Source organism: Pongo pygmaeus, chromosome 8, assembly GCF_028885625.2.
Source record: "Pongo pygmaeus isolate AG05252 chromosome 8, NHGRI_mPonPyg2-v2.0_pri, whole genome shotgun sequence".
Classification (NCBI taxonomy): domain Eukaryota; kingdom Metazoa; phylum Chordata; class Mammalia; order Primates; family Hominidae; genus Pongo; species Pongo pygmaeus.
Genome location: NC_072381.2, coordinates 94,909,197 through 94,933,193, shown reverse-complemented (window position 1 = coordinate 94,933,193; position 23,997 = coordinate 94,909,197). Strand labels below are relative to the sequence as shown.

At 35.6% G+C, this 23,997-nt stretch overlaps 1 protein-coding gene across 6 annotated transcripts in view; it reads right to left on the bottom strand.

Annotated features, from left to right (window-relative positions):
- The window catches only part of KIF20B (kinesin family member 20B), a 72,897-nt gene that overhangs the window by 5,992 nt on the left and 42,908 nt on the right, over positions 1-23,997 (bottom strand). For 2 of the 6 annotated variants that reach the window (XM_054503390.2, XM_063669978.1), the window contains exons 23-31: positions 22,157-22,217; positions 17,438-17,563; positions 16,216-16,340; positions 14,220-14,375; positions 9,980-10,156; positions 8,275-8,385; positions 6,077-6,274; positions 562-663; positions 60-210 (exon numbers count right to left, since the gene is read on the bottom strand). In XM_054503390.2, the coding sequence (XP_054359365.1) occupies positions 60-210; positions 562-663; positions 6,077-6,274; positions 8,275-8,385; positions 9,980-10,156; positions 14,220-14,375; positions 16,216-16,340; positions 17,438-17,563; positions 22,157-22,217 (1,207 nt within the window). Of the gene's footprint in view, positions 1-59; positions 211-561; positions 664-2,372; positions 3,777-6,076; positions 6,275-8,274; positions 8,386-9,979; positions 10,157-14,219; positions 14,376-16,215; positions 16,341-17,437; positions 17,564-22,156; positions 22,218-23,997 lie in introns of those variants that run through there. The other 4 variants (XM_063669975.1, XM_063669976.1, XR_010127446.1 and 1 more) reach the window with 3 other exon arrangements.

Sequence of the window (23,997 nt, the reverse complement as noted above, 5' to 3'; positions counted from 1 at the left end):
GTATTAAAATATACCCTACATCTAACAAAAAAAGGTCATTTAATTAATTTTCTGCAAACCTTTTGATTGAAGAATTGAGGGAGAATGTTGTAAGAAGTCTCCAAATTTCTGTAGCGTTCCTTCTTTTTTCTTAGTGGCCAGGTTTACACCAATTATGGATGCCTGACTCCGTAAAGAATATGTTTTCTTAGATGATGGACGTATGGGAACCTAATAAACAAAACATTTTTTGTTATTGCTGATGAGAACTGTTAGAAGGAAATAGTTATGGCCACAGCTGAATTAAAGAGCCCAGAGACAGGTTATGAATTCTCAGGTAGGAAACTTGAGATTAAGTATATAAGGACAGGGATAAAAGGGTCAGACAATGGCAAAAAGAGTTTGACAGACAGAGTGTTAAAGTCAGAAGTAAACACATAAAGTAGATGCTACTGGCCAAATGCTAAATGTTATATTTCAACTGAATCAGATGTATGGGAAAGAGAAGATAAATGAGTTATAATTGAACACAACTGGATTTCTGGATAATTGCTACAATTTTGGACAAATTAAAAGACACACCTTTTGTTCCTTTTTTACAGAAGAATTTCTATCATCTGAAATAGGAAATTTCAAATTAGTTCTGGGTGTAGCATTCTTCTTATTTTCACATTTCACCAAGTCCTAAAAATAATGAATTTCAGCACCAGTTAATTTCTTGACAATATTTTATTTCTCTAGACTCCAAAAAGAAAATATGTAAAAAGCTACATTATCACTTAAAACAGTGACTCTTAACCGAGGGCAATTTTGAACTCAGAGGACAATGGCAATGTTTGAAGATATTTTTGGTTGTCTTTGCCAGGGAGAAGGGAATATTATTGGCCACGAGTGGGTAAAGGTCAGGAATGCTGCTAATCATCCCTACAATGCACAGGATAGCCCTTAAAACAAAGAGGTATACAGCCCAAAATGTCAACTGTGCTGGAGTTGAGAAACCCTGACTGAAGGTGTGAATTTTTCAAACATATCACAAGTAATGAAATTACATAAGCTAAATGAAAAACATGGAAGGAATAATATCTTTTATTTGAAACTGAGCTTTAAAATACAGCATAGCAATATACCTACCTATTGCCTAACTCCCAAATAATACAAGCATCTATGTCTAAGTTCTCTCATTGACATTTGACAATATCAAAAATAAAATAAAAACAAAACTTCAAATAACCAAAGGTAAAATGTTAAAACTTTTAAAATATTATCTTTCTTCTCTACAACATGGGTATGGCATCTTACTCTTCTTTTCGCCAAATAACCTCACATAGGACAAAGCCCTTTACAGATATACTCACTGACTTGAACTGCTACAAATCCTAGTTGTACCAAAGATAAAAGTTCGGGAAAAAGGGGGCAAGAAGAGAAGCAGAGAAAAGATCATGACTGAACCTCAGAATCCAAATAACAAAGCAGAAGTTATAAGGGTCATAAGAAGCAGATGCCACGACAGGGAAAAGACAGATGGTAATCATAGGATGCAAGTGAAAAGAGACCATGAGGCTACCTCCACACACAGTGGTCAGTAAGGAGCTCTTTGGAGTCTTCACTGGGTTAGAATATAGCCTGTTGGGGGGTGGGGGGCTAGGGGAAGGATAGCATTAGGAGAAATACCTAATGTAGGTGACAGATTGATGGGTGCAGCAAACCACCATAGCATGTGTATACCTATGTAAAAAAACTGCACATTCTGCACACATACCACAGAACTTAATTAAAAAAAAAAAAAGAGTATGTGGAAGAAAAAAAGAAAATAGGATTGCATAAATGATTTTCATAGGGGCCCATGTACTTAGTTTATTATAGCAGTGAAGATCGAGCAAAATCAGTTAAACTATTTAAAGTTTCTACATGATGTATCTACAACAACCTGTAAATCTTTTCTGAAACATACATGAGGGATATACGCCAATAGTAAAATTAATAAAATATTTATATTTTAACCTTCTTGAGAACTACACTCGGTGTTTCCTTCTTCGTTGAAAAAAAAATGGATCAAGAAAAAGCCAACTAGATGATGAAACTCAGTGTTTTAATGGTATTTTTAAAAATTAAATAAATATAAAACAAAAGTTAACTAGTAAGACTCCATAAAACAATCTCTAAAGGTGTTACATGTGTAGCAGAAAAACTATGCTAAATAACATTCACTCAGCAAAATTATTACCTGACAGAGAGCCTCAGGAGTATAGTTAATACTATTTCTGCTCTTGCAGCAGCCTTGAAAATATACTACTCTTCAAAGAAGTAAAAGAAAGTTGAAGAAAAATTATTTTGCTAGAGAGTCTGTAATTAGTTTTAAGCTTAAAACAAGTTACTTTAAAAATAAATATTACTGATACCCTTTCTCCCAGTTGATTGCATCGGCTCCTGAGGCTTCTGCATTCTTCACGTAGTTCTCGAGCCTTGGCTTTCAGCTCCATCAGCTCCTTGAAGCACTTCTCTGTATTGGTTATTCTAGTTATACATTCGTCTAAATTTTTTTCAAAGTTTTCAACTTCTTTGCCTTTGGTTTGAATTTCCTCCTGTAGCTCGGAGTAGTTTGATCATCTGAAGCCTTCTTCTCTCAACTCATCAAAGTCATTCTCCTTCCAACTTTGTTCCGTTGCTGGTAAGGACCTGCATTCCTTTGGAGGAGGAGAGGCGCTCTGCTTTTTAGATGAAATGAATGAAATGAAGCCAGAAGGGAAGTTTAGAGAAAAAAGAATAAAAAGAAACAAACAAAGCCTCCAAGAAATATGAGACTGTGAAAAGACCAAATCTACATCTGATTGGTGTACCTGAAAGTGACGCGGAGAATGGAACCAAGTTGGAAAACACTCTGCAGGATATTATCCAGGAGAACTTCCCCAGTCTAGCAAGGCAGGCCAACATTCAGATTCAGGAAATATACAGAGAACGCCACAAAGATACTCCTCGAGAAGAGCAACTCCAAGACACATAATTGTCAGATTCAGCAAAGTCGAAATGAAGGAAAAAATGTTAAGGGCAGCCTGAGAGAAAGGTTGGGTTACCCACAAAGGGAAGCCCATCAGACTAACAGCGGATCGCTTGGCAGAAACTCTACAAGCCAGAAGAGAGTGGGGGCCAATATTCAACATTCTTAAAGAAAAGAATTTTCAACCCAGAATTTCATATCCAGCCAAACTAAGCTTCATAAGTGAAGGAGAAATAAAATACTTTACAGACGTTATTTCTGAGGGCTCTGTTCTGTTCCATTGATCTATATCTCTGTTTTGGTACCAGTACCATGCTGTTTTGGTTACTGTAGCCTTGTAGTATAGTTTGAAGTTAGGTAGCGTGATGCCTCCAGCTTTGTTCTTTCGGCTTAGGATTGACTTGGCGATGCGGGCTCTTTTTTGGTTCCATATGAACTTTAAAGTAGTTTTTTCCAATTCTGTGAAGAAAGTCATTGGTAGCTTGATGGGGATGGCATTGAATCTATAAATTACCTTGGGCAGTATGGCCATTTTCACGATATTGATTCTTCCTACCCATGAGCATGGAATGTTCTTCCATTTCTTTGTATCCTCTTTTATTTCATTGAGCAGTGGTTTGTAGTTCTCCTTGAAGAGGTCCTTCACGTCCCTTGTAAGTTGGATTCCTAGGTATTTTATTCTCTTTGAAGCAATTGTGAATGGGAGTTCACTCATGATTTGGCTCACTGTCGTTGTTATTGGTGTATAAGAATGCTTGTGAAATAACGCCACATATCTACAACTATCTGATCTTTGACAAACCTGAGAAAAACAAGCAATGGGGAAAGGATTCCCTACTTAATAAATGGTGCTGGGAAAACTGGCTAGCCATATGTGGAAAGCTGAAACTGGATCCCTTCCTTACACCTTATACAAAAATTAATTCAAGACGGATTAAAGACTTAAACTTTAGACCTAAAACCATAAAAACCCTAGAAGAAAACCTAGGCATTACCATTCAGGACATAGGCATGGGCAAGGACTTCATGTCTAAAACACCAAAAGCAATGGCAACAAAAGCTAAATTTGATAAATGGCATCTAACTAAACTAAAGAGCTTCTGCAGAGCAGAAGAAACTACCATCAGAGTGAACAGGCAACCTACAAAATGGGAGAAAATTTTCGCAACCTACTCATCTGACAAAGGGCTAATATCCAGAATCTACAATGAACTCAAACAAATTTACAAGAAAAACACAAACAACCCCATCAAAAAGTGGGCGAAGGACATGAACAGATACTTCTCAAAAGAAGACATTTATGCAGCCAAAAAACACATGAAAAAATGCTCACCATCACTGGCCATCAAAGAAATGCAAATCAAAACCACAATGAGATACCATCTCACACCAGTTAGAATGGCAATCATTAAAAAGTCAGGAAACAACAGGTGCTGGAGAGGATGTGGAGAAATAGGAACACTTTTACACTGTTGGTGGGACTGTAAACTAGTTCATCCATTGTGGAAGTCAGTGTGGCGATTCCTCAGGGATCTAGAACTGGAAATACCATTTGACCCAGCCACCCCATTACTGGGTATATATATACCCAAAGGACTATACATCATGCTGCTATAAAGACACATGCACACATATGTTCATTGCGGCACTATTCACAATAGCAAAGACTTGGAACCAATCCAAATGTCCAACAATGATAGACTGGATTAAGAAAATGTGGCACATATACACCATGGAATACTATGCAGCCATAAAAAATGATGAGTTCATGTCCTTTGTAGGGACATGGATGAAATTGGAAATCATCATTCTCAGTAAACTATCGCAAGGACAAAAAACCAAACACCGCGTGTTCTCACTCATAGGTGGGAACTGAACAATGAGAACACATGGACACAGGAAGGGGAACATCACACTCTGGAGACTGTTGTGGGGTGGGGGGAGGGGGGAGGGATAGCATTAGGAGATATACCTAATGCTAAATGACGAGTTAATGGGTGCAGCACACCAGCATGGCACATGTATACATATGTAACTAACCTGCACATTGTGCACATGTACCCTAAAACTTAAAGTATAATAATAATAAAAATAAATAAATAAATAATTATTACTATTTATTATGTATCTGCCACTTGCAGAGCAAAAGCTAAGCATTTTCAACACATTAATCCATTGTTCCAAAAAGGAGCAAACAGGATCAGAAACCTCATCTGACTTGCCAAATCTCCACATCTAGGACATGGTAGGTTTGGCAACCCTTCAATCAAGAAACTGCAGTAAGAAGAGGTTAATAGCTTTTAGCCTACCACTACACAGAGGCCCAAATTTTAACAGTGGCTGGTGAAAAAAGAATTTCTCTTTTAAAACTTGCTAAGACCATACAGACTAAAGATTTTAGTTAAATGACAAAGATTATACTCAAGCAAGTTAGCTATTTCAGTTTCTCTGATTTCTACATAACCCCCTTTTCTCTTCCAATACAGGGAAAGTGACCAAGTATGAACAGGACTGGTATACTGAAATGGCTCTCCAGTAAAATCCACCATCATTTAATGTATTATAGTTTAACTGAAGCAAGGGATATGCTATATATTTTAATATACATAGCTTTTTATCTGAAGACCATTAAACCACAGCAATATTCTTTATTTTTCTGAGACAGTCTCACTCCATCACCCAGGCTGGAGTGCAGTGGTGCCATCTCATCTCATTGCAACCTCCACTTCCTGGGTTCAAGTTGTTCTCCTGCCTCAGCCTCCTGAATAGCTGAGATTACAGGTGTGCACCACCACTCTTGGCTAATTTTTGTATTTTTAGTAGAGACGGGGTTTTACCATGTTGACCAGGTTGGTCTTGAATTCGTGACCTCAAGTGATCCGCCAGCCCCAGCCTCCCAAAGTGCTGGGATTACAGGCATCAGTCACCACACCTGGCCCACAGTGATATCCTTAAAGGGTATAAAATATAGCATAAATTGTGATTTTGGTCTCTAACAGCAGTGCCTATGAACAGGAGGGCAATATAGCAGTTTAACTCTATACTGTAACAGCTTTATAATAAGATTTGTTTGTTAAATTTACTCATCACTTAAGTATTTACCTCCTCCATTTCGTTACTCTTCCTCTTCCGAGCCTTGGGAATCTTAACTGTCACTGGTGTGGTACAACCAGGGTGTTTCACTGCCATTTTGTTTGGCTGTAAAGGTGTAAATTGAATCTCTAACTCAGGTTTTGGAAATCGAGTGCTTTGATCATTTTCTGTTGACACCTCACAAGAGTCAAGGACTACAGATCCATCCTGCAACAGAATTTAAAAGGAAAAATATTATTTGTAGAGTATACATTTATAAACCACAAAGAATTAATTCTCTCAAATGCCTATTCAAGACAATGCATTGGGAAAGACAAAAAGTGTGCTAGGTCATAGCAAGAACAGAAAGACTGAGTTATCATCTACCTTCTTCAGGCTCACACATGGTATGTCAAAATTAGGGACAACATCGGTATTTCCCAAACTTGTATGATCATAAGAATTACTTACAGAATTTGTTTAAAAGACTCCTGCACTCTACCACAAACCTAGTAAATCAGAAATCTCCAAGGGAGGAGGCTGGGATTTTTGACAAACAGCCTGGTTATATTAAAGTAGGCTAGAAATACTTTGCTACTCTTCCCGTTGAGAGATGGAGTCTCTCATTCCCCTCTACTTGAATTTGGGCCTTATAGCCAATAGGATGTGGTAGAAATAACATTATGGTCCCCTAAGGCTCAATCATAAGAAGCATTACAACTTCTGTCCTATCCTCTTAGAACACTTTCAGGACACTCTCCCTCAAAATGCCCCATCTCAGACCAGCTACCATGCCGTGAGAGGTCCAGTCCACAGGGAGAGACCACAAATTAAGTCCAGTGGAACTCCCAGAATCAACTACCAGTTAAATGAATTAATCATTTTGGACTTTCAGCCTAGTTAAGTATATCAATTACATGAAGACAAGAACATACAAAATAGCCTAACAATATGATTCCCCAAATTGTGGAATATACAATAACTGCTGGAATTAGAAAATTGGAACCAGGAGGTTTTAGAACATACATAAATTTATGGAGAAAGAAATGTTCCATGATATGTGTTTGTCCATGCAATCAAGAATTAAGCCTTGTTTATGGATCAACTTCAAACTTTTCTGTGAAATTTATGATTTGTATTAGTCCCCAAGTTTAGTGCTAATTATTTGAAACTACTAAGAAATGTCAAGGAAAAACCAAGAGAAAATGAATGGCTCATGTTATTTTCCCAGATTAAAATGTCATTCTCAGTTGGCCATGGTGGCACATGCCTATAGTCCCAGCTACTCAGGAGGCTGAGGCAGGAGGACTGCTTGAGCCTGGGAGTTCAAGTTCAGCTGCCAGAGAAACATAGTGAAACCCCATTTCTTTTTTTTTTTTTTTTTTAGACTTTTTCTTCCCATTGTCTGCTTAATAAGCTTCCATTCATAAGATACAATATGGCATCACCTTCTTTAATCCATTTCCACAACCACTCAGGCAAAATTCATTTCATCTTCCTCAGTGTTCCTTATAGTACTCACTTTATATTTCTACTATAACACTTAGCCCATGAAGTAAAATCAAACAAGTCATTCACTTATGTATCTACCTTACTAGATTCTTCACTCCTTGAGGATGGCAATCAAGTCTTATTGATGTTTGTATCCTCAGTGCTTAAAAAGCTTCCCAACTCTGAATGCTCCCAATAAATGTGTTTTAAAAAGAAATTTAAAAAGTAATTTTACCTTCAAAAATTTTAAGTAACATAGAATTTTTATCTATTTCATATCCAACCTAAGAATCTCTATATTATCCAAAGTTATTCACAGAACCCTAAGCCCAATACCAATTAAGGAAACTCACGAGTTGTTATTGAAGACTGGTGACAAAGCTATTAAATGGATTCAATTCCAAAAAAAATACTATTTAACACAATGTTTATTAAAGCAACCTTTTATGAGAGCAAATTATCCCTATTTTCTCTTTAGTAGGATTTCCCATTTCTGACCATCAAGTTTGTTTATATTAACAGATCTACTGCTTTTAAGATGAGATTAACATCACTTGGGGATATAATCTCCCAAAAGAATTTCACCTCTCCTCAAAAGCCTCTAGTTTCTTTCACACAGCCCAGAGCACATACAGCTAATTGTGCAGTAAGGTATCTTCAGCAACTGACTTGCAAGTGTTATTTAGTAATAGTGGATAAAGAGAATAAATAAGTGGACTGTGCTGCCAAATACCCACCTCTACTTTATTTCTGGAAATTTCAAAACTTGTCGATTGAGATTCAGTTTGAAGTTTGTCAGGATCTGCTGAACTAATATGTTTGGGCTTGATATCCATGATTTGTGTTTCCTAAAGTAAGGAAATATTAAAGCAACAGGGCATTGTAACCTGAAAATATATTGAAAACTTCACATAAAGAATATAAAATCAAGATTTGTGTGAAACTAAACAATGGAAATAAGTAAAGACACCTTTAATTACCACCTAGCCCTCCTATTTCTCTTTCAACCTCAGAGACTCAGGAAAGGCTGGGTGACTTTCCAGTTTATTGACTCTGATCTAAGGAGAAACTTGAAAGACTGCTTGCAACTTCCAAGTGTTCTGCCCACATTCTCTTTCTTTACTTTCGTCGCAACTCTGCAGGTAGGTCTGGCAAAAATCGTTATTCCTACTTTCCAGATGAGGAAATAGAGAACTACACACATTAAATGGCATGGTCAAGGTCTGTACTGAGTTAGAATTGCTCAGTATCCCAACAGTTGCTTTTGATAACACAATTTTGAAAAACTGGAAGCTTCTCAGGAATGCAACTATAGCATTAGAGTACAAAAGACCATAAGGAAAACTAAATCTTGCAGCACATTCTTCCTCCTATTTTCTCAGTCATAAAGTTCTATTTCTAAACTCTACTTAGGCGATTTATAAAGAAATATCAGATTACATTTTTAAACTTCATAAACTGTAACACAGTCCTCCTCATCACAGCCATCAAAATCAAAAGTCAAGTAAACCTCTTATGTCACCTCCCCATTACTGCCAAATAAGAAAGACTCTACTGAATTCATAAAAGGGAAAGTAACTAGCATGTATTGATTTCCACTGGAGTAAAAACTGTGCTACTTGTTTTACAATCTTCATTAATTTCACAACTCTGTTAGGAAAACACTATTACCTGTTTTAGACAAAGATCAGAAATGTTAAGTAATTCTTCTCAAAGGTCCCAAAACCACAGCGACAGCAGTTGATACCTAGTTTTTCTGACTTTCTAGTATATATTATTAAACAACACAATACTACCTCTTTTTAAAGCAAGTAATCTCTCTTACAATAATAGTCTTTTGATGTGACACATACATATTTTTCCTATTGTCTGAAGGCTTTAAAGCAGCAGATTTTTAAGTACAGATTATTCCAGAAAGACTAGCTTCAGATGTACCCAGATTCTATTTACTGGGAAGCAGCTATCTGTAAAAGGCAATTCTCTCCTCTTTCAGGATTTCCAGTCCCAAGGTAATATAAAAGTAACAGCTGAAAGACTCATAATGTCTCTCTACCATTAGGCTTACTTTCAAAATTATTTGTATTTTTATAAAATAAAGTTAAGGATAGGCCCAAGTATTCAAAATCACCAAGAGTTCATGTTGAATCACATTTCCATACTTTAAACGTAGATTGGGGACTAAACCAGAAATTGTTGATCCTAATTACTCTACCTGAGAGACATAACCAAAATATTGGAGAAAATGCTACATCTCAGTCATTGATTGACAAATCAATCTTAATGATAAATTTCAAAACTCAAAATCATGAAAAATCTCCACATTTTAAATACTCTGATTCCTTTCTGGTCTATTGAGACTTACACATTTTTATCCTTTAAGAGTTAGTCAATTAAGTAATTACTATGTTCAATTAAAAAGGCATAGCAAAAAAGACTACTGACTACTTTAGAAGTCTCTGATATCATCCTTTTTAGTTGTTCAATTTCATTATCTTTCTGTACATTACTGGATATCAGTGCTTTTAGCTGTATTTCTAAAGCTGCAACCAGTTGATCTCGTTCTTCTCGCCACTTTTGAAGGTCACTATCTTTCTCTGTCAGCTGGGCTGTCAGTATTTCCTAATCAGGAAATAAAGAAAATATTAAAATCAACCTTGATATATTATGAATCTAAGAATGTTTAGAAATTATTACATGTAACACCATAAATATAGCTGCAAACAAGATTACATGACAAATTGTCTAGATAAAATATTTAACCATAAAACAAAATACATATCATTTTATAAATTAAATGTCCATGTTATTTTTATCCATATCCCATCTCATTCCAAAAATCAGCTTACTGGTAACTTCTTTCAATACACAATTACAGCTATAGCTTTCAAACTAGTATCAACATTTCTGCCAATGTTTGGAAAATTAGTGGGTAAAATTACAGTAATAGCAACAAACAACAGAAAAATGAAAACAGAAAACAACACCATTTACAATAGGTTCAAAAATCATGAAATACTGATAAAGAAAATGTGTAAAACCTAAACATGAAAAACCATAAAATACTGCTGAAAGAGATTAAAGAACACCTAAATAAATGGAGAGATTGGTCTGTGTTGAAGGATCAAAATACTCAATATTGTTAAGATGTCTCCTCCAAATAGATCTAGAGAGTAAAAGCAGTTTTTATCAAAATTCAGGTATGTGTGAATGTGTGTGGAAATGGAAAAGGTGACTCTAAAAATTATATGGAGATGCAAATCATCTAGAATACTCAAAATTATTTTGAAAATGAAGAACAAAATGACAGCAATTATCTATAATTTCAAGTTAGCACAATAATCAAGACAGTATGTAAAGACAGATAGAGAAATCAATGGGACAGAAGAGACGATCTACAAATGCATGGTCAACTGACCTAAAAAAGTGGCAAAAAAATTAAATAAAAGGAAGGACAATCTTCCCAATAAATGGGGCTGGAACAACTGAATAACCAAATGAAAAAAAAAAAGAACCCCAACCCTAATCTTACAACACATACAAAATTAACCTGTGGGCAAATGATTTACAACAAAAGTGGCACAGCAGTGAGAAAGAAACAGTCTTTTCAATAAATGTTTCCACGTCAATTGGTAATTCACATTAAAACAAACATCAAGAGCTTTGACCACTATCTCACACCAACACAAAAATCAATTCTAGTATCTAAATATGAAAGATAAAACTTCAAAGCTTTCAGGAAATAATATAACACACCATCTTCAAGTCCTTGGGCTTCATAAAGAAAAATATTGGGACAATTATCTACAATAATACTAATAAAATTATCTACAAAACTGTAATATCTACCATATCTACAATAATAATTATGAGAACTCCTACTCATAAAAAGGCAATAAGAAAGAAAAAGCAAACTAGAGATAGAAAGAAGGTACTTGCAACGCATTACAAAAAGGGCTTCTACCCCGAAAAGTATAAAGAATTCCTACAAATAAGAAGCTAGAGAATCCAACAGAGAAAAAGGTAAGGGAACTTGTATAGGCACAGCCAATAAACAAATGAAACAATCTTCAACTTCGTTAGTAATTAGGGAAAAGCACATTAAAACCACTTCAAAAACTGACTGACAATACCATACCTTGGTGGGACTATATAGCTACCGCAACACTAGTTGGGGTACAAATGGGTACAACTGCTTTGAAAATCAGTGCAGCATTCTACTAGAATTTCACATATATATACCCTATCATCTAGCAATTGTCTTTTATATATATATATACACACAACAGAGATATATGCAAATGTGCACCAAAATAAATGTATAAAAATGTTTATAGGAAAATTTATTCATAACAGCCAAAACCAGAAAACAATCTAAATATCTTCAACATTAAAATGAATTAGCAGTGGTTTATTCATACACTTATATATTCTGAAATGAAAGTGGACTAACTCCAGATACATGCATGGAAACATGGATGATTCTCACAAACATAAAATAGTGAATGAAAAGAAGTCAGGTACAATCAAATGTATTCATATATTTCAATTTACATAAAACTCAAAAAGAGACAAAACTGAAGTTTAACACTGAAGGACAGATTAGTTATTACCACTGGAAAAGAGGCAGAAGAAGGAGTTTCTGGGGTGGAACAGTGTTCTACTTCTTGAAATAGGTATTAGTATTAGTTAAGTGGGTACTGGCTTCACAATAACTCACTGAACTATGTTCTATTTGCTTTCCATGTTATATGTTACAATTTTACATCAAAAATTAACATTACATCAAAAATGTGTTTCTTAAATATGGCAGACACATACACAACCTAAGTATGATTATAAAGAAACATATGAGAGAAAAGAGTAAACTAGCTTTCCCTAGGATTAAAAATTCAAAGTGGGATTACTTGCTGGCATTGCTACCAGAGAAACCACTGGTTTGGAATTGGAGCAACTGTGACAGCCTTCTGTTTTGATTTTACTTATTGCCTCTTACTACTGGGTCAGGAAGGTTGGGTGATAGGTATACAGGAATTCTATGTGCTAGTTCTGTAACTTTTCTGTAAATAAAATGATTTCAAAAAAATTTATTCTGTAAATAAAATGATTTCATAAAAAAGTAAACTTTTTTATGGGAGCAAATTTACACCATGTGACATGAGGACACAGCATTCAATGGTAGACTCTCTAGCTTCAGAAAGGACACATACTTCAACCAAGGGCTTGATTTCTGGAGTAGAATACATGTATGGTCTGGAGTTTAGCAAGCATGCTGGAAAGTTTAGCTCACAACAGCCTCATTTTAATAAAAACTGGCCAACTCTGTTCAATATTCAATGTTAAAAGCAGCTTTAAAGCTAAGGAGGAAAAAAAGTGGAAAAACCGTCCTTACCTTATTGAAAATTAACATTTCAGGCCAGGTACAATGCACAGTGGCTCACACCCATAATCCCAACACTTGGGGGAAGCTGAGGCAGGAGGACTGCTTGAGACCAGGAGTTTGAGACCAGCCTGGGCAACACAGCAAGTCTCTGTCCCTACAAGAAATTAAAAATTTACCTAGGTGTGGTGGCATGTGCCTGTAATCCCAGTTACTTGGGAGGCTGAGGTGGAAAGATTGCTTTTGCCCTGAAGTTTGAGGAGGCAGTGAGCCATGACTGTACCACTGCATTCCAGCCTGGGTGACAGAACAAGACCTTGTCTCTTTAAAAGAGGAAAGAAAAGGGAAAGGGAAGGGGAAGGGGACAGGGAAGGGGATGGGCACGGGGAAGGGAAAAGAGAAAGGAAGGAAAGGGAGAAGGAAAGGAAGAAGGACAGGATGAAGAAAAGGAAGAAGGAAAGGAAAAATGAAAGGGGAGGGAGGGGAGGGGAGGGAAGGAAAGGAGGGAGGGAGGGAGCGAAGAAGGAAGGGAGGGAGGGAGGGAGGGAGGCAGGGAGGGAGGGAGGCAGGGAGGGAGGCAGGCAGGCAGGAAGGAAGGAAGGAAGGAAATCTTCCAGTTTTTATAGGAAAGTTTAACTGTTTTTAGTCAAATGCTGTCATAAAAAAAGGAAATGCCAACAGATGACAATATGATACTGCGAAGTTACTATTTTTATAGACACTGGTTTTTCATTTTAAAATGATATTTGTTGCTCAATAGCTTTCCTCGGATTAACGATAACGTTTAGCGTCTTTTTTCTGATTGCCAACATTGCATGTCAAACAGACTAAGTGCCAATTAGAAAAAAAGAACAGGCTAAGACAATCATTACAAGACCTACAACTAGTAAATGTAAAACTGAAGGTCATGTCTACTATATATATAGTCTTTTAGAAACTATTTAGGTGACTTTATGTGATAAAATGTACACAATATTAGAATCTACAGTTCAAAATGCAGAAAGTTTTAAAATATAATAGGGAATACTCTGTAACGGTCAAAAGGAAGAGATTTTTAACTTCAGTATCTAGACATTAAGAAGCAATAAGGTATTCTCCCAACATGCTAAATCAACTGAAACAAGTTAAAACAAGAACATTAGTGAATGTCAAGATAAACTGGCTCAGAAGTTATCTTATAAAGATGACAACTTGCCTTTAAAAAACCAAAAACAGAAAACCATGTAGAAACTGTTAATTCCAGCAATACATTTAACACACCAAGGAAAGCAGGTGAAACACATCAAAGACACAGTTGTTACCAACCATTTCATTCTGTTGCTTAAAAAAACGCTCCCTGTCCTCAGCATATTTTTTCATCTCTTTATTTCGTATATTCTCTGCTTCTTTCGCTTGAGTGATAAGCATCATCTTTTCTTCTAACCATTTCTTTCTATCAGCATTATATTTCTGTTCAGACTCCTGTATATATAAATGGTATAAGTTATTATCACATGCCTACAAAGTAGTTAACACATGTTTCTATAACATTTTCATACAATCCATTACTTTTCACCTCTATAAACTTTAAATGTTTCACTTTAAAAAATGACAAGATCAAAGCTTCAGATTATTTAAAAAATAATAAAATAACTGGTTTGCTTTCCTAAATGCACTTCCTTTATAAATTTATTTTGCTATGAAGTCCATTTAAATACTTTTATCAGTGACCTTAAGAAAAAATAAATAATTCAAATTTCTGAAACAGTTAAACTGACTCAAATCTTCCTAAATGCCAAGAGAATAAAAAAGACTTTGTTTGTGGTGGTCATTTCTAATTGGATGGTTCTAAAAATAAAATATTCCTGGGCCTACGAGATGCCAAATAAAAAATAACTTGTGCAACAGGATATTTATTAAAAGAACATCCAGAAGAGCTGGACAGAGAATACTGCTGATCCGCAATTTTCAAACTGGTACCACAGATTCTTTGGGTTCAGAGGCATTTAATAATATATACAAAAAACCCAAGTAGAACTTCATTTGAAATAAAAATAATAATACCACTTAAAAAACTTCTAGGCTGGGTGTGGTGGCTCACGCCCATAATTCCAGCAGTTTGGGAGGCCAAGGTGGGTGGATCACGAGGTCAGGAGATCAAGACCATCCTGGCCAACATGGTGAAACCCCATCTCTACTAAAATACAAAAAAATTAGCCGGGCGAGGTGGCGTGTACCTGTAGTCCCAGCTACTCGGGAGGCTGAGGCAGGAGAATCGCTTGAACCCAGGGGGTGGAGGCTGCAGTGAGCCGAGATCACGTCACTGCACTCCAGCCTGGCGACAGAGCAAGATTCCGTCTCAAAAAAACAAAAAGAAAACTTCTAAAATCACTATATTACAAAGTATGGCAGTCCATTCCAGGATTACAAAGTTTATAATCTACACTAATGTGATTATATCATCTTAGAACACTGCAAAATACACAAATACTTTTTAATGCAAACATTCTCAATATGGTTGATACACTTTTTTCATAATATTTATTTTGTTCTAACTGCTTTTGGAATTTCACAATGAAAAGGGTAAATTCTAGAATATATAATATGTAACAAAAAAAGTAGTTTTTTGTATTTGTTTTCAGCATATATTTAATATACAGCCAGAATTTTAAAAAATTTAGAGGCAGCTAATCTCCCAAAACTATTATTATTATGTTTCCTTCAATCCTACAGCTTCTGTTATGAATGCCACTTCTAATAAAATGTACAAAATATAATAGTATTTGGTAAATCCTATAAAAAAAAAGTTTCCTCCATATGTTATATGTTAAAGCTGAACAAGAAAAAAACACACACACACACAAAATAGAATATCTTCTATATAGTATAGTTTTATACGTGTTCAGATATACAATTCTATTCCAATTTAATAATTAAACTTTGAAGAGATTTAAAGTAATCAAAATAATTCTCCTGATGGTCATTTTCTCCACAGCAGTATTTGATGAGCAAGAAGTTTAAGGAGTAGAAAAATGAGCACAAGGACATTAGAAGCAATGGTTTAAGAATTAAATATGTAAAATATAAAACTGAGGACCCAATCACTATATTTCACTGGCACTTAATAGGCTGTATCTTGGAATTTCTTCCCCATGTCATTTCAATGTGCACTGAAAAGTTATATTTACATATTAACATTTGCCAGGTATTATTTCACCTATATCTAAGTTAATTACAAAATATAAAATACTGAATTCTCCTCTTATTAGAAATATAATGAAGACAGATACATTCATACATAAAAACATATATAAAGTCATACCTGTAACTCATCTTGAAGATTACTGAGCTTTCCAAGCACATCTGTGTTGTCCTCATGTTCTTTATTTGACCTTTGATTGTTTTTGGTTTCCAAATCATTGCATTTTTCCTTCCATTTTTCCAGTTCTGATTTGAAGACATAAAATTATGTTTTAAAGCATATGCAAAAGTTATACCATGTAGAGATACACTTGACATGGGCTACAGACACAAATCAGTAGAGCCCAGATAAAGAACACAGACCAAGATGGAACTGAGGCTATTCTATAGTTTAACTTTTAGGAGTTCTTACTAAATTCTTAGTGAAGAGGAACTACAGGGACTTCTCAGGAATCCAATGAATAGTATTCAAGTATAGTATAATAAATTCATTGTCAACCTTATTATATAGAAAACTTCATGCAGTTCTCAAGAAAAAAGTTTTCTATGTCCATGAAAGTGGCTAGAAAAGTATGAAGTCACATAGACTCACTGTCCTCATCCTCATCACAATTTCATCCACCAAAATACAGTTATAATAGAGTTTTAGGCTTTACAAAGTATTATTACATTTTTTCATCTCATCTGATCTTGATAAGAATAATGTACAATATGAATCTTCAAGTCAGATGATTTTAAAAAAAGAATAATGTGCAATAGTATATATGGCATTATCATCATCAACCACGTTTTACAGATGAGGAAAATTCGGCTGAGTAAGCACAAGTACCCTGCCAAGGTTATATATAAAATGGCATAGACAATTTCTTAATTCTAAATTTCTTGCCCTTTCTACAAGAATCACACATTAACATTTTTATTAGTAAATGTTATATTTTTCCATATACTCTAGAAAAACTCTGATGGTATTCTGAAAGCAATGAAATCAAAGTATTTATTGAGATCAACATACAAGATAATGCTAAAAGCCTGACAAAGGTGAAACTCAGTTGAAAACTTACTCTTAACATCTAGGGAACATTGCAAGTTATCATCCATAACTTGCAATTTATAATTCGTAAGTTATCATGCAGTGTCCTTACTCCTTTACTGCATATAATTTTACTGAAACAATTTTCATCACAGTGGAAAATGACAAGTAATAGGACATTCAAAAAACACCAAATACTTCTCCATTATCAATCACTGAAAATACATACTACTTTAACAAGGGAAAAAATCTAGGAAATTTTTTTTAAAAATGAAAAAGTATATTTAGAGAAATGTAAGCAATCTTGTTTTACCTGTGGCCAGCCTTTCAACTTCCTCTAATTTAGCCTCAAGCACTTGATCTTGTTCTACTTGAGTTTGTTCCTGTTCTTCTAGTGTCATTCGCATGTCTTCAATTATTTTCTCTTTAACATTTAGATCTAAAAATTGGGGGAGAACATTTTAGAAATTAATAGCCTCTAGATATCCAATTTTTCTTAAGTTCTTCCAAAATTAAAATACATTTTTATTAACTGTAATAGAATATTAGTTCCATATAGGCAGAACCTTTGTCTTATTCATCACAATATCCTCAATGTCTACAACAGTACTGGTATATATGACATACTAAATATATATTTGGTGTAAAGATGGATGCTTGGATGATTGCAAGAGTGGATGAATGGAAAAAAGTTTTTTCAGGTAAAATTAACAATTTCTAATACAATTAAACTATTCCAATACAACTATTACTATAAACATAAATCTTAGGATTTAGGGGGAAAAAACATTATTTGGCAAAATACTTATTTTCAGGGTTAATATTCTCCAATCAAACTAAAACCTTTACCTCCTAAAACTAAAAAAGCTCAATCCCAATTTGAACTATTTTTTTAAATCAAGTAGTTACTTTTTCCAGAAAAATATTCAGAGTCAAATATTTATTTCTATTTTAAATTTTTATTTAAAACCAGCTCCTCAGAAATGGCTTTTGAAAAGCTAGTAATAACAGCCTTCCTAAAATTGTTTCTGGCCCTTGAAGAATGACTACAGCAATTACTTGTAAGCAACTATATATTAACCCTGTCTGAAGGAAATGGATAAAGAGGGAAGATCGGTTTGTTGCCTCTGGTGATGGCACCTAGTAGCAGGGCTCATTTGAGAGAACTCTTACCAACTATTACTGATGTCAGAGGTGATAAAGCTATAAATGCATAGCTCAATCTCAGGCTGCTTTTAGTAACACAAATACCCAAAGATGGCTCCCTCAAAGTACACATAAAACAAAGGTAAAACAAACTAAACAGTAAGAGAAAACTGTATGAGCAGTTTTTAGTATTTTTCCTTTGATGCAGGCTTTCAGGTGTGCTAGTAAAACAGAATTCCTCCTAGGATTAAAGTCACCTTCATATTATCATATAAATCTCTTTCAGAAAGCATGATTTTCAAATATATTCATATTACACAATTAATTATAATTTTATTCAAAGAATTCCCTCCCTCTTACACTTTGCATTTTTGACTCTAAACTGAGGACTAGAAAAAGAATTTACAAATCTAGTTATCAATTAAAAAATTTCCAGAACACCAATGATAACCTCGCTAATGGCTAGTCACCTATTATTTGAAAGCTAGCAAACTAGAGCAGTAAAGGCAAAAAGATAATTATTTAATCAGTCATTGACTCCAGCAATTTACATTTTATTTCAGGAAAGAACCCCAAAATACACACCAAAATACACAACTGATAAAATGGAAAATAAAGCAAAGTAAAGAAGTCTGAGATAGATATCTCATCATAGCTATCTAAAGATATTATCTAAGGATAGCTATGAGCAATCATAGTGAAATAAATGAGTATTAAATGAACAAGCAATCAAGTGCTGCATATTCAGCACTTGCTTACCAACCCCAAGAAAATTAAAAATATAAGTTTACCCAAAAACTTGCATATAAAAATGTTCATAAAAGCCAAAAGTGGAAACAACCCAAATGTCTATCAACTGATACATAAAATACGGAATATTATTCAGCCATAGCAAGGAATAAAGTACTGATACATACACAATATGGATGAAACTTGGAAACATTATTCTAAGAAGAAGAGTCAAACACAAAAGGCCGTATATTGTATGAACTGACTTAACATGAAATGTCCATAATAGGCAAATTCATACAGACAGAAAGTAGATTAGTGGCTGATAGGAGCTGGAGGGAAGGGGTGAATGGGGTATGATTGCTGATGGGTACAGGGTTTCTTTTTGCAGTGACAAAAATGTTCACTTTTTTGTCACTTTACGTTACTATAAACATACAGTAATTAGATAGTGGTGACGGTTGTACAATTTTGTGAATAGAAAGTACTAAAGCCCACTAAACTGTACACTTTTAAAAGGTAAATTTTATGTTACATGTATTAGATCTCCATTGTTTAATAATTCATTATTAAAGATAGGTAAGTGAAAGGCATTCCGTAAATAAATAGAAATTTAGAAGGCAGGGAAAGCCTTAAGAGTTAAAGATATAGTTTTGTTTGTTGTCTGTTTGTAGGGAAATGTCTCATACACAACTAAAATCACAGGAGCATTTTCTCTCTAAAGGAAAAAATAATTTAAAAAAAAGATGACGACATCTTAATCAGGCAAGTTGCCAGAGTGGCTGAGACTCATTCTGAGAGAAAAGTGGTAACTAGTACAGAATAGATCATAAAAGCTGAGACAAGAGAGTTTCAAAAGGTGGGAGGAGCTATAGATTACCTTTATATTTAGAAAAAATACACATACAATAAATACTACTTTATAAATATAACTGAGGAAAAGAAGAGTGTACAATAACACCAAAATAATAAAAAATAAAAAGCAGGGATTGCAAAATGCTGACAGATTTTAACATATGTAGGTTACAAGTGACTTAGAAGCACAGAAAAGGTGGAAGTCAGATTAAAATAGTCACGGTGGGCCTATGTCATACTTCTCCATATTTGGCAAAGAAAACAAAAATTAAAATATGATAAAAACTATAGGGCAACCTGGTCCAAGGGTAGACTTTTCCAGAATATCTAAGATGTGTCCACATTCACCAAGAGGGATAAAGGAGCCAAAGTAAAGGGGAATCCTAAAAGATAGCTATGAACTATTTCCTATGAAATAGTAGACGTTAGGGTGACAAGGCCTAAGAAAGGCAGAAGAAAACAGTACTGTGTGCAGAGATATATTTTCACATCCAAGTTATCCATCCAAGTTAATCCCACCAATGTACAAGTCAGCTAAATAAGTAATAATCTGGTTGTCTTACCCTTTCTTTTGTTGCCCAAGTACAAATAACATGGATTAGTAAAGAGAGTCTGAGACTTAAGAGTGAAGCACACCTGGGTTCAAATCCTAGTTCTGGCACTCACAGAACAAAGAAGTTAAGGGGTAATGAGGAGGAGAGGAGTCTGTATCATTTTAAAAACAGAAATATGTGTCATCTATAAAAGAAGTTTTGTGGCCAGGCATGGTGGCTCAAGCCTGTAATCCCACCACTTTGGGAGGCCAAGGCGGGTGGATCACCTGAGGTCCGGAGTTCGAGACTAGCCTGGCCAACATGGCAAAACCCCATCTCTACTAAAAATACAAAAATTAGCCAGGCATGGTGGCTGGTGCTTATAATCCCAGCTACTCAGGAGGCTGAGGCAGGAGAATCACTTGAACCAGGAAGGCGGAGGTTGCAGTGAGCTGAGATTGTGCCACTGTACTCCAGCCTGGACGACAAGAGCAAATCTCCGTCTCAAAAAAAAAAAAAAAAAGTAATTTTGTAATATTTCAAACAACAAATCAATACAATCTGAATAAGAAAAGCATAATTCATAATTCAGCACCTAGGATTTGAATCTAAATTATTAAGCCGCTTTTTAAAATATTTTTAAAATACACATTTTAATTTAATTTTAAAGATATTTTATTTGAAGTTTATTCTTTACACAATTTCGTCCAGAAATCTATGCCATTCATTGTGACCTACATAAAACTTTGGCTTTATTTTTCACAAAATACTGGCCATTACAAGAAATCAATGTTGCTTTGACTGAGTATTTATTTTATTTTTCTAAGAATAAGCTTTAAGTTAATAAATTATTCATTAGAATCACTACTTTTCACTTTTGATAAAGCTGCATCTTATGTTGCCCTCACTTCCCTTCAGAATTTTCAAAGGAAATGTTAACCAATTGTTATTGCAACTACTTGTTTTGTAATTTTAGTACTGGAAGTGATATGGGAGGCAGGCAGGGAAGTGCTGGTACAGAAAGGCAGGGTCCCTGGTGAAGGCTCCACCCTCGGGCCTGTGCCCACAGACCTAAGTGAGGACAGGCACTCCTGTTTTCACACCCAAATGTTGCATTTTTCAAGACCACCCTGGCCTGCCACGCCCCCATCTTGTGCCTATAAAAACCCTGAGACCCTGGCAGGCACACACACAAGCAGCTGAACACCTAGAGGAACACACTGGAAGAACACACCAGCAGATACCAGCAGATGCTGGCAGGCCATCTACTGTGAGATGACACGGAATTCAGTTGGGGGCAGTCGGAGAGTCCGGCCGCCCAGGGGAAGACCACCTTCCCGCTCCATCCCCTTCTGGCTCCCCATACATCTGCAGAGAGCTACCTCCACTCAATAAAACCTTCTCCACGCCCACGTGTGATCCGATTTTTCCAGTACACCAGAGCAAGAATCCCGGGATACAGAAAGCCCTCTGTCCTTGCAATAAGGCAGAGGGTCTAATTGAGCTGATTAACACAAGCCGCCTGTGGATGGCTAGGCTGAAAAAACACCCTGTAGAACACGCCCACTGGGGCCTTCAGGAGCTCTAAACACTCAACCCTAGATGCTGCCATGGGGTCAGAGCCCACACTCAAGACCTGCCCGTCTGCATGCTCCCCCTAGGGGTTTGAGCTGCAGGGCACCAATGAAGCAAGCCATACCCCCATCGCATGCCCTGCGAGGGGAATAAGAGAACTTTTCCGGTTCCAGAAGTACAAACTTGTTCCTGACCTTTGCATGCTCTCTCATATTGTTGTATAGCTTCTTCCACTTTCTGATTATTTAACTGCTCCTACAAATTGAAAGAATATGAATTAAATGCAAATTAACTTAAAAACACAACATTTAACAGTGGATCTTGAAAACAGGGCTCAATATTAAGTTTGAAATCAGTCTCCTATATAGCTGGTATACCAGCTGGTACCAGTCTCAAGCTTCCAACTGTCTTTCATCTTGGAGAAAAGGGTAGGGTGAGAGCAGGGGAAAGAAGAGGTAGAGATTGCAGTGAGCCAAGATTGCAGTGAGCCAAGATCGCGCCACTACACTCCAGCCTGGCGACAGAGCGAGACTCCGTCTCAAAAAATTAAAATTAAAATTAAAAAAATATAAAAAAACACTTTATACTTATTTATTTATTTATTTATTTATTTTTTGAGATGAAGTCTCCCTCTGCCACCCAGGATGGAGCGCAGTGGCGCAATCTTGGCTCACTGCAACCTCCACCTCCTGGGTTCAAGCGATTCTCCTGCCTCAGCCTCCTGAGTAACTAGGATTATAGGCATGTGCCACCACGCCTGGCTAATTTTTGTATTTTTAGTAGAGATGGGGTTTCACCGTGTTGGTCAGGCTGGTCTCGATCTCCTGACCTGGTGATCCATCTGCCTCGGCCTCCCAAAGTGCTGGGATTACAGGCGTGAGCCACTGCGCCCGGCCTATACTTTTAATCTACGTTATGACCCGGTTATTTTACTTATTCAACATTTTAGATAAATGTTTTCTTACAAACCACAAAAAGCAGAAACAAGGGAAAATGAAGTTCTACTGTGTATTTAACATAGAAGGAACAAGAAAAACCATTAAAAGCTTCCTCATTGGTAAATGAAGGAAAAAAGAGCTCTCCACCCCTTTTACCTAGAAAGTAGCTGCAAGATTGGAAAAAAATAAGCCTTAAGAGGCAAGATTAAATTATGGGTACCAGATATCCCACACTTCTAATTTTAACTTATCATGTAATCCAAACTTCACCCCCAATCTCATCTAACGTCACCACTATCTCATCACTTTGTAAGTCTTAAGAGTGAATCATTACGGAACATGGAGATCTCAAATCCTATTGTTACAGAATGCTTTATTATGATTACATTAAGAATTAAAATCATGTATTTATACCTGAATATTCATTAGTTTGCTTCATTTAAAAGCAAACATGAAAATAATATAACAAATGTTTTTTTTTATTGTTGCCTCATCCACTTGGTTGATATCAAGCAAAAAATAACCGTATACAATAAAGGGATTTTGCCTTTTAAGTATCATTTTTAAAAGGAATTTGCTGTAAGACCTAGACTGTTTTTGTTTTTTTGCATTTTATTTCAAAATAATTTTAGCTTTGCAAGAGTTCCAAAGAATTTAGCTTCCCCTAATGTTATCATATTACACTACCATGGTACATTTATCAAAAATCAAGAAATTAACATTGGTATACTACTATTAATTACACTCCAGACTTCACCATCATTCACCAGTCTTTACTTGTCTTTAATGACTCTGACACTTTATACTTCATACTGGTCAAGCACTAAGTATAATATCCTCCATTTGGGTTTGTCTGATGTTTTCTCATGAAGAGACTGAGGTTATAAATTTAGGGAAAGAATACCAAAGAGGGGATGTGCCCTTCTGGTCACATCAAACCAGGAAGCACACAGCATCAATATGACTAATGGTAATGTTATTCTTAAACACTTGGTTAAAGTGGTATCTGCTAGGTTTCTTCACTATAAAGTTATTATTTTTTCTTTTCCATACTCTATTTGGTAGAAGAGAGTCACTACTGGCCTACTTAATTTTAT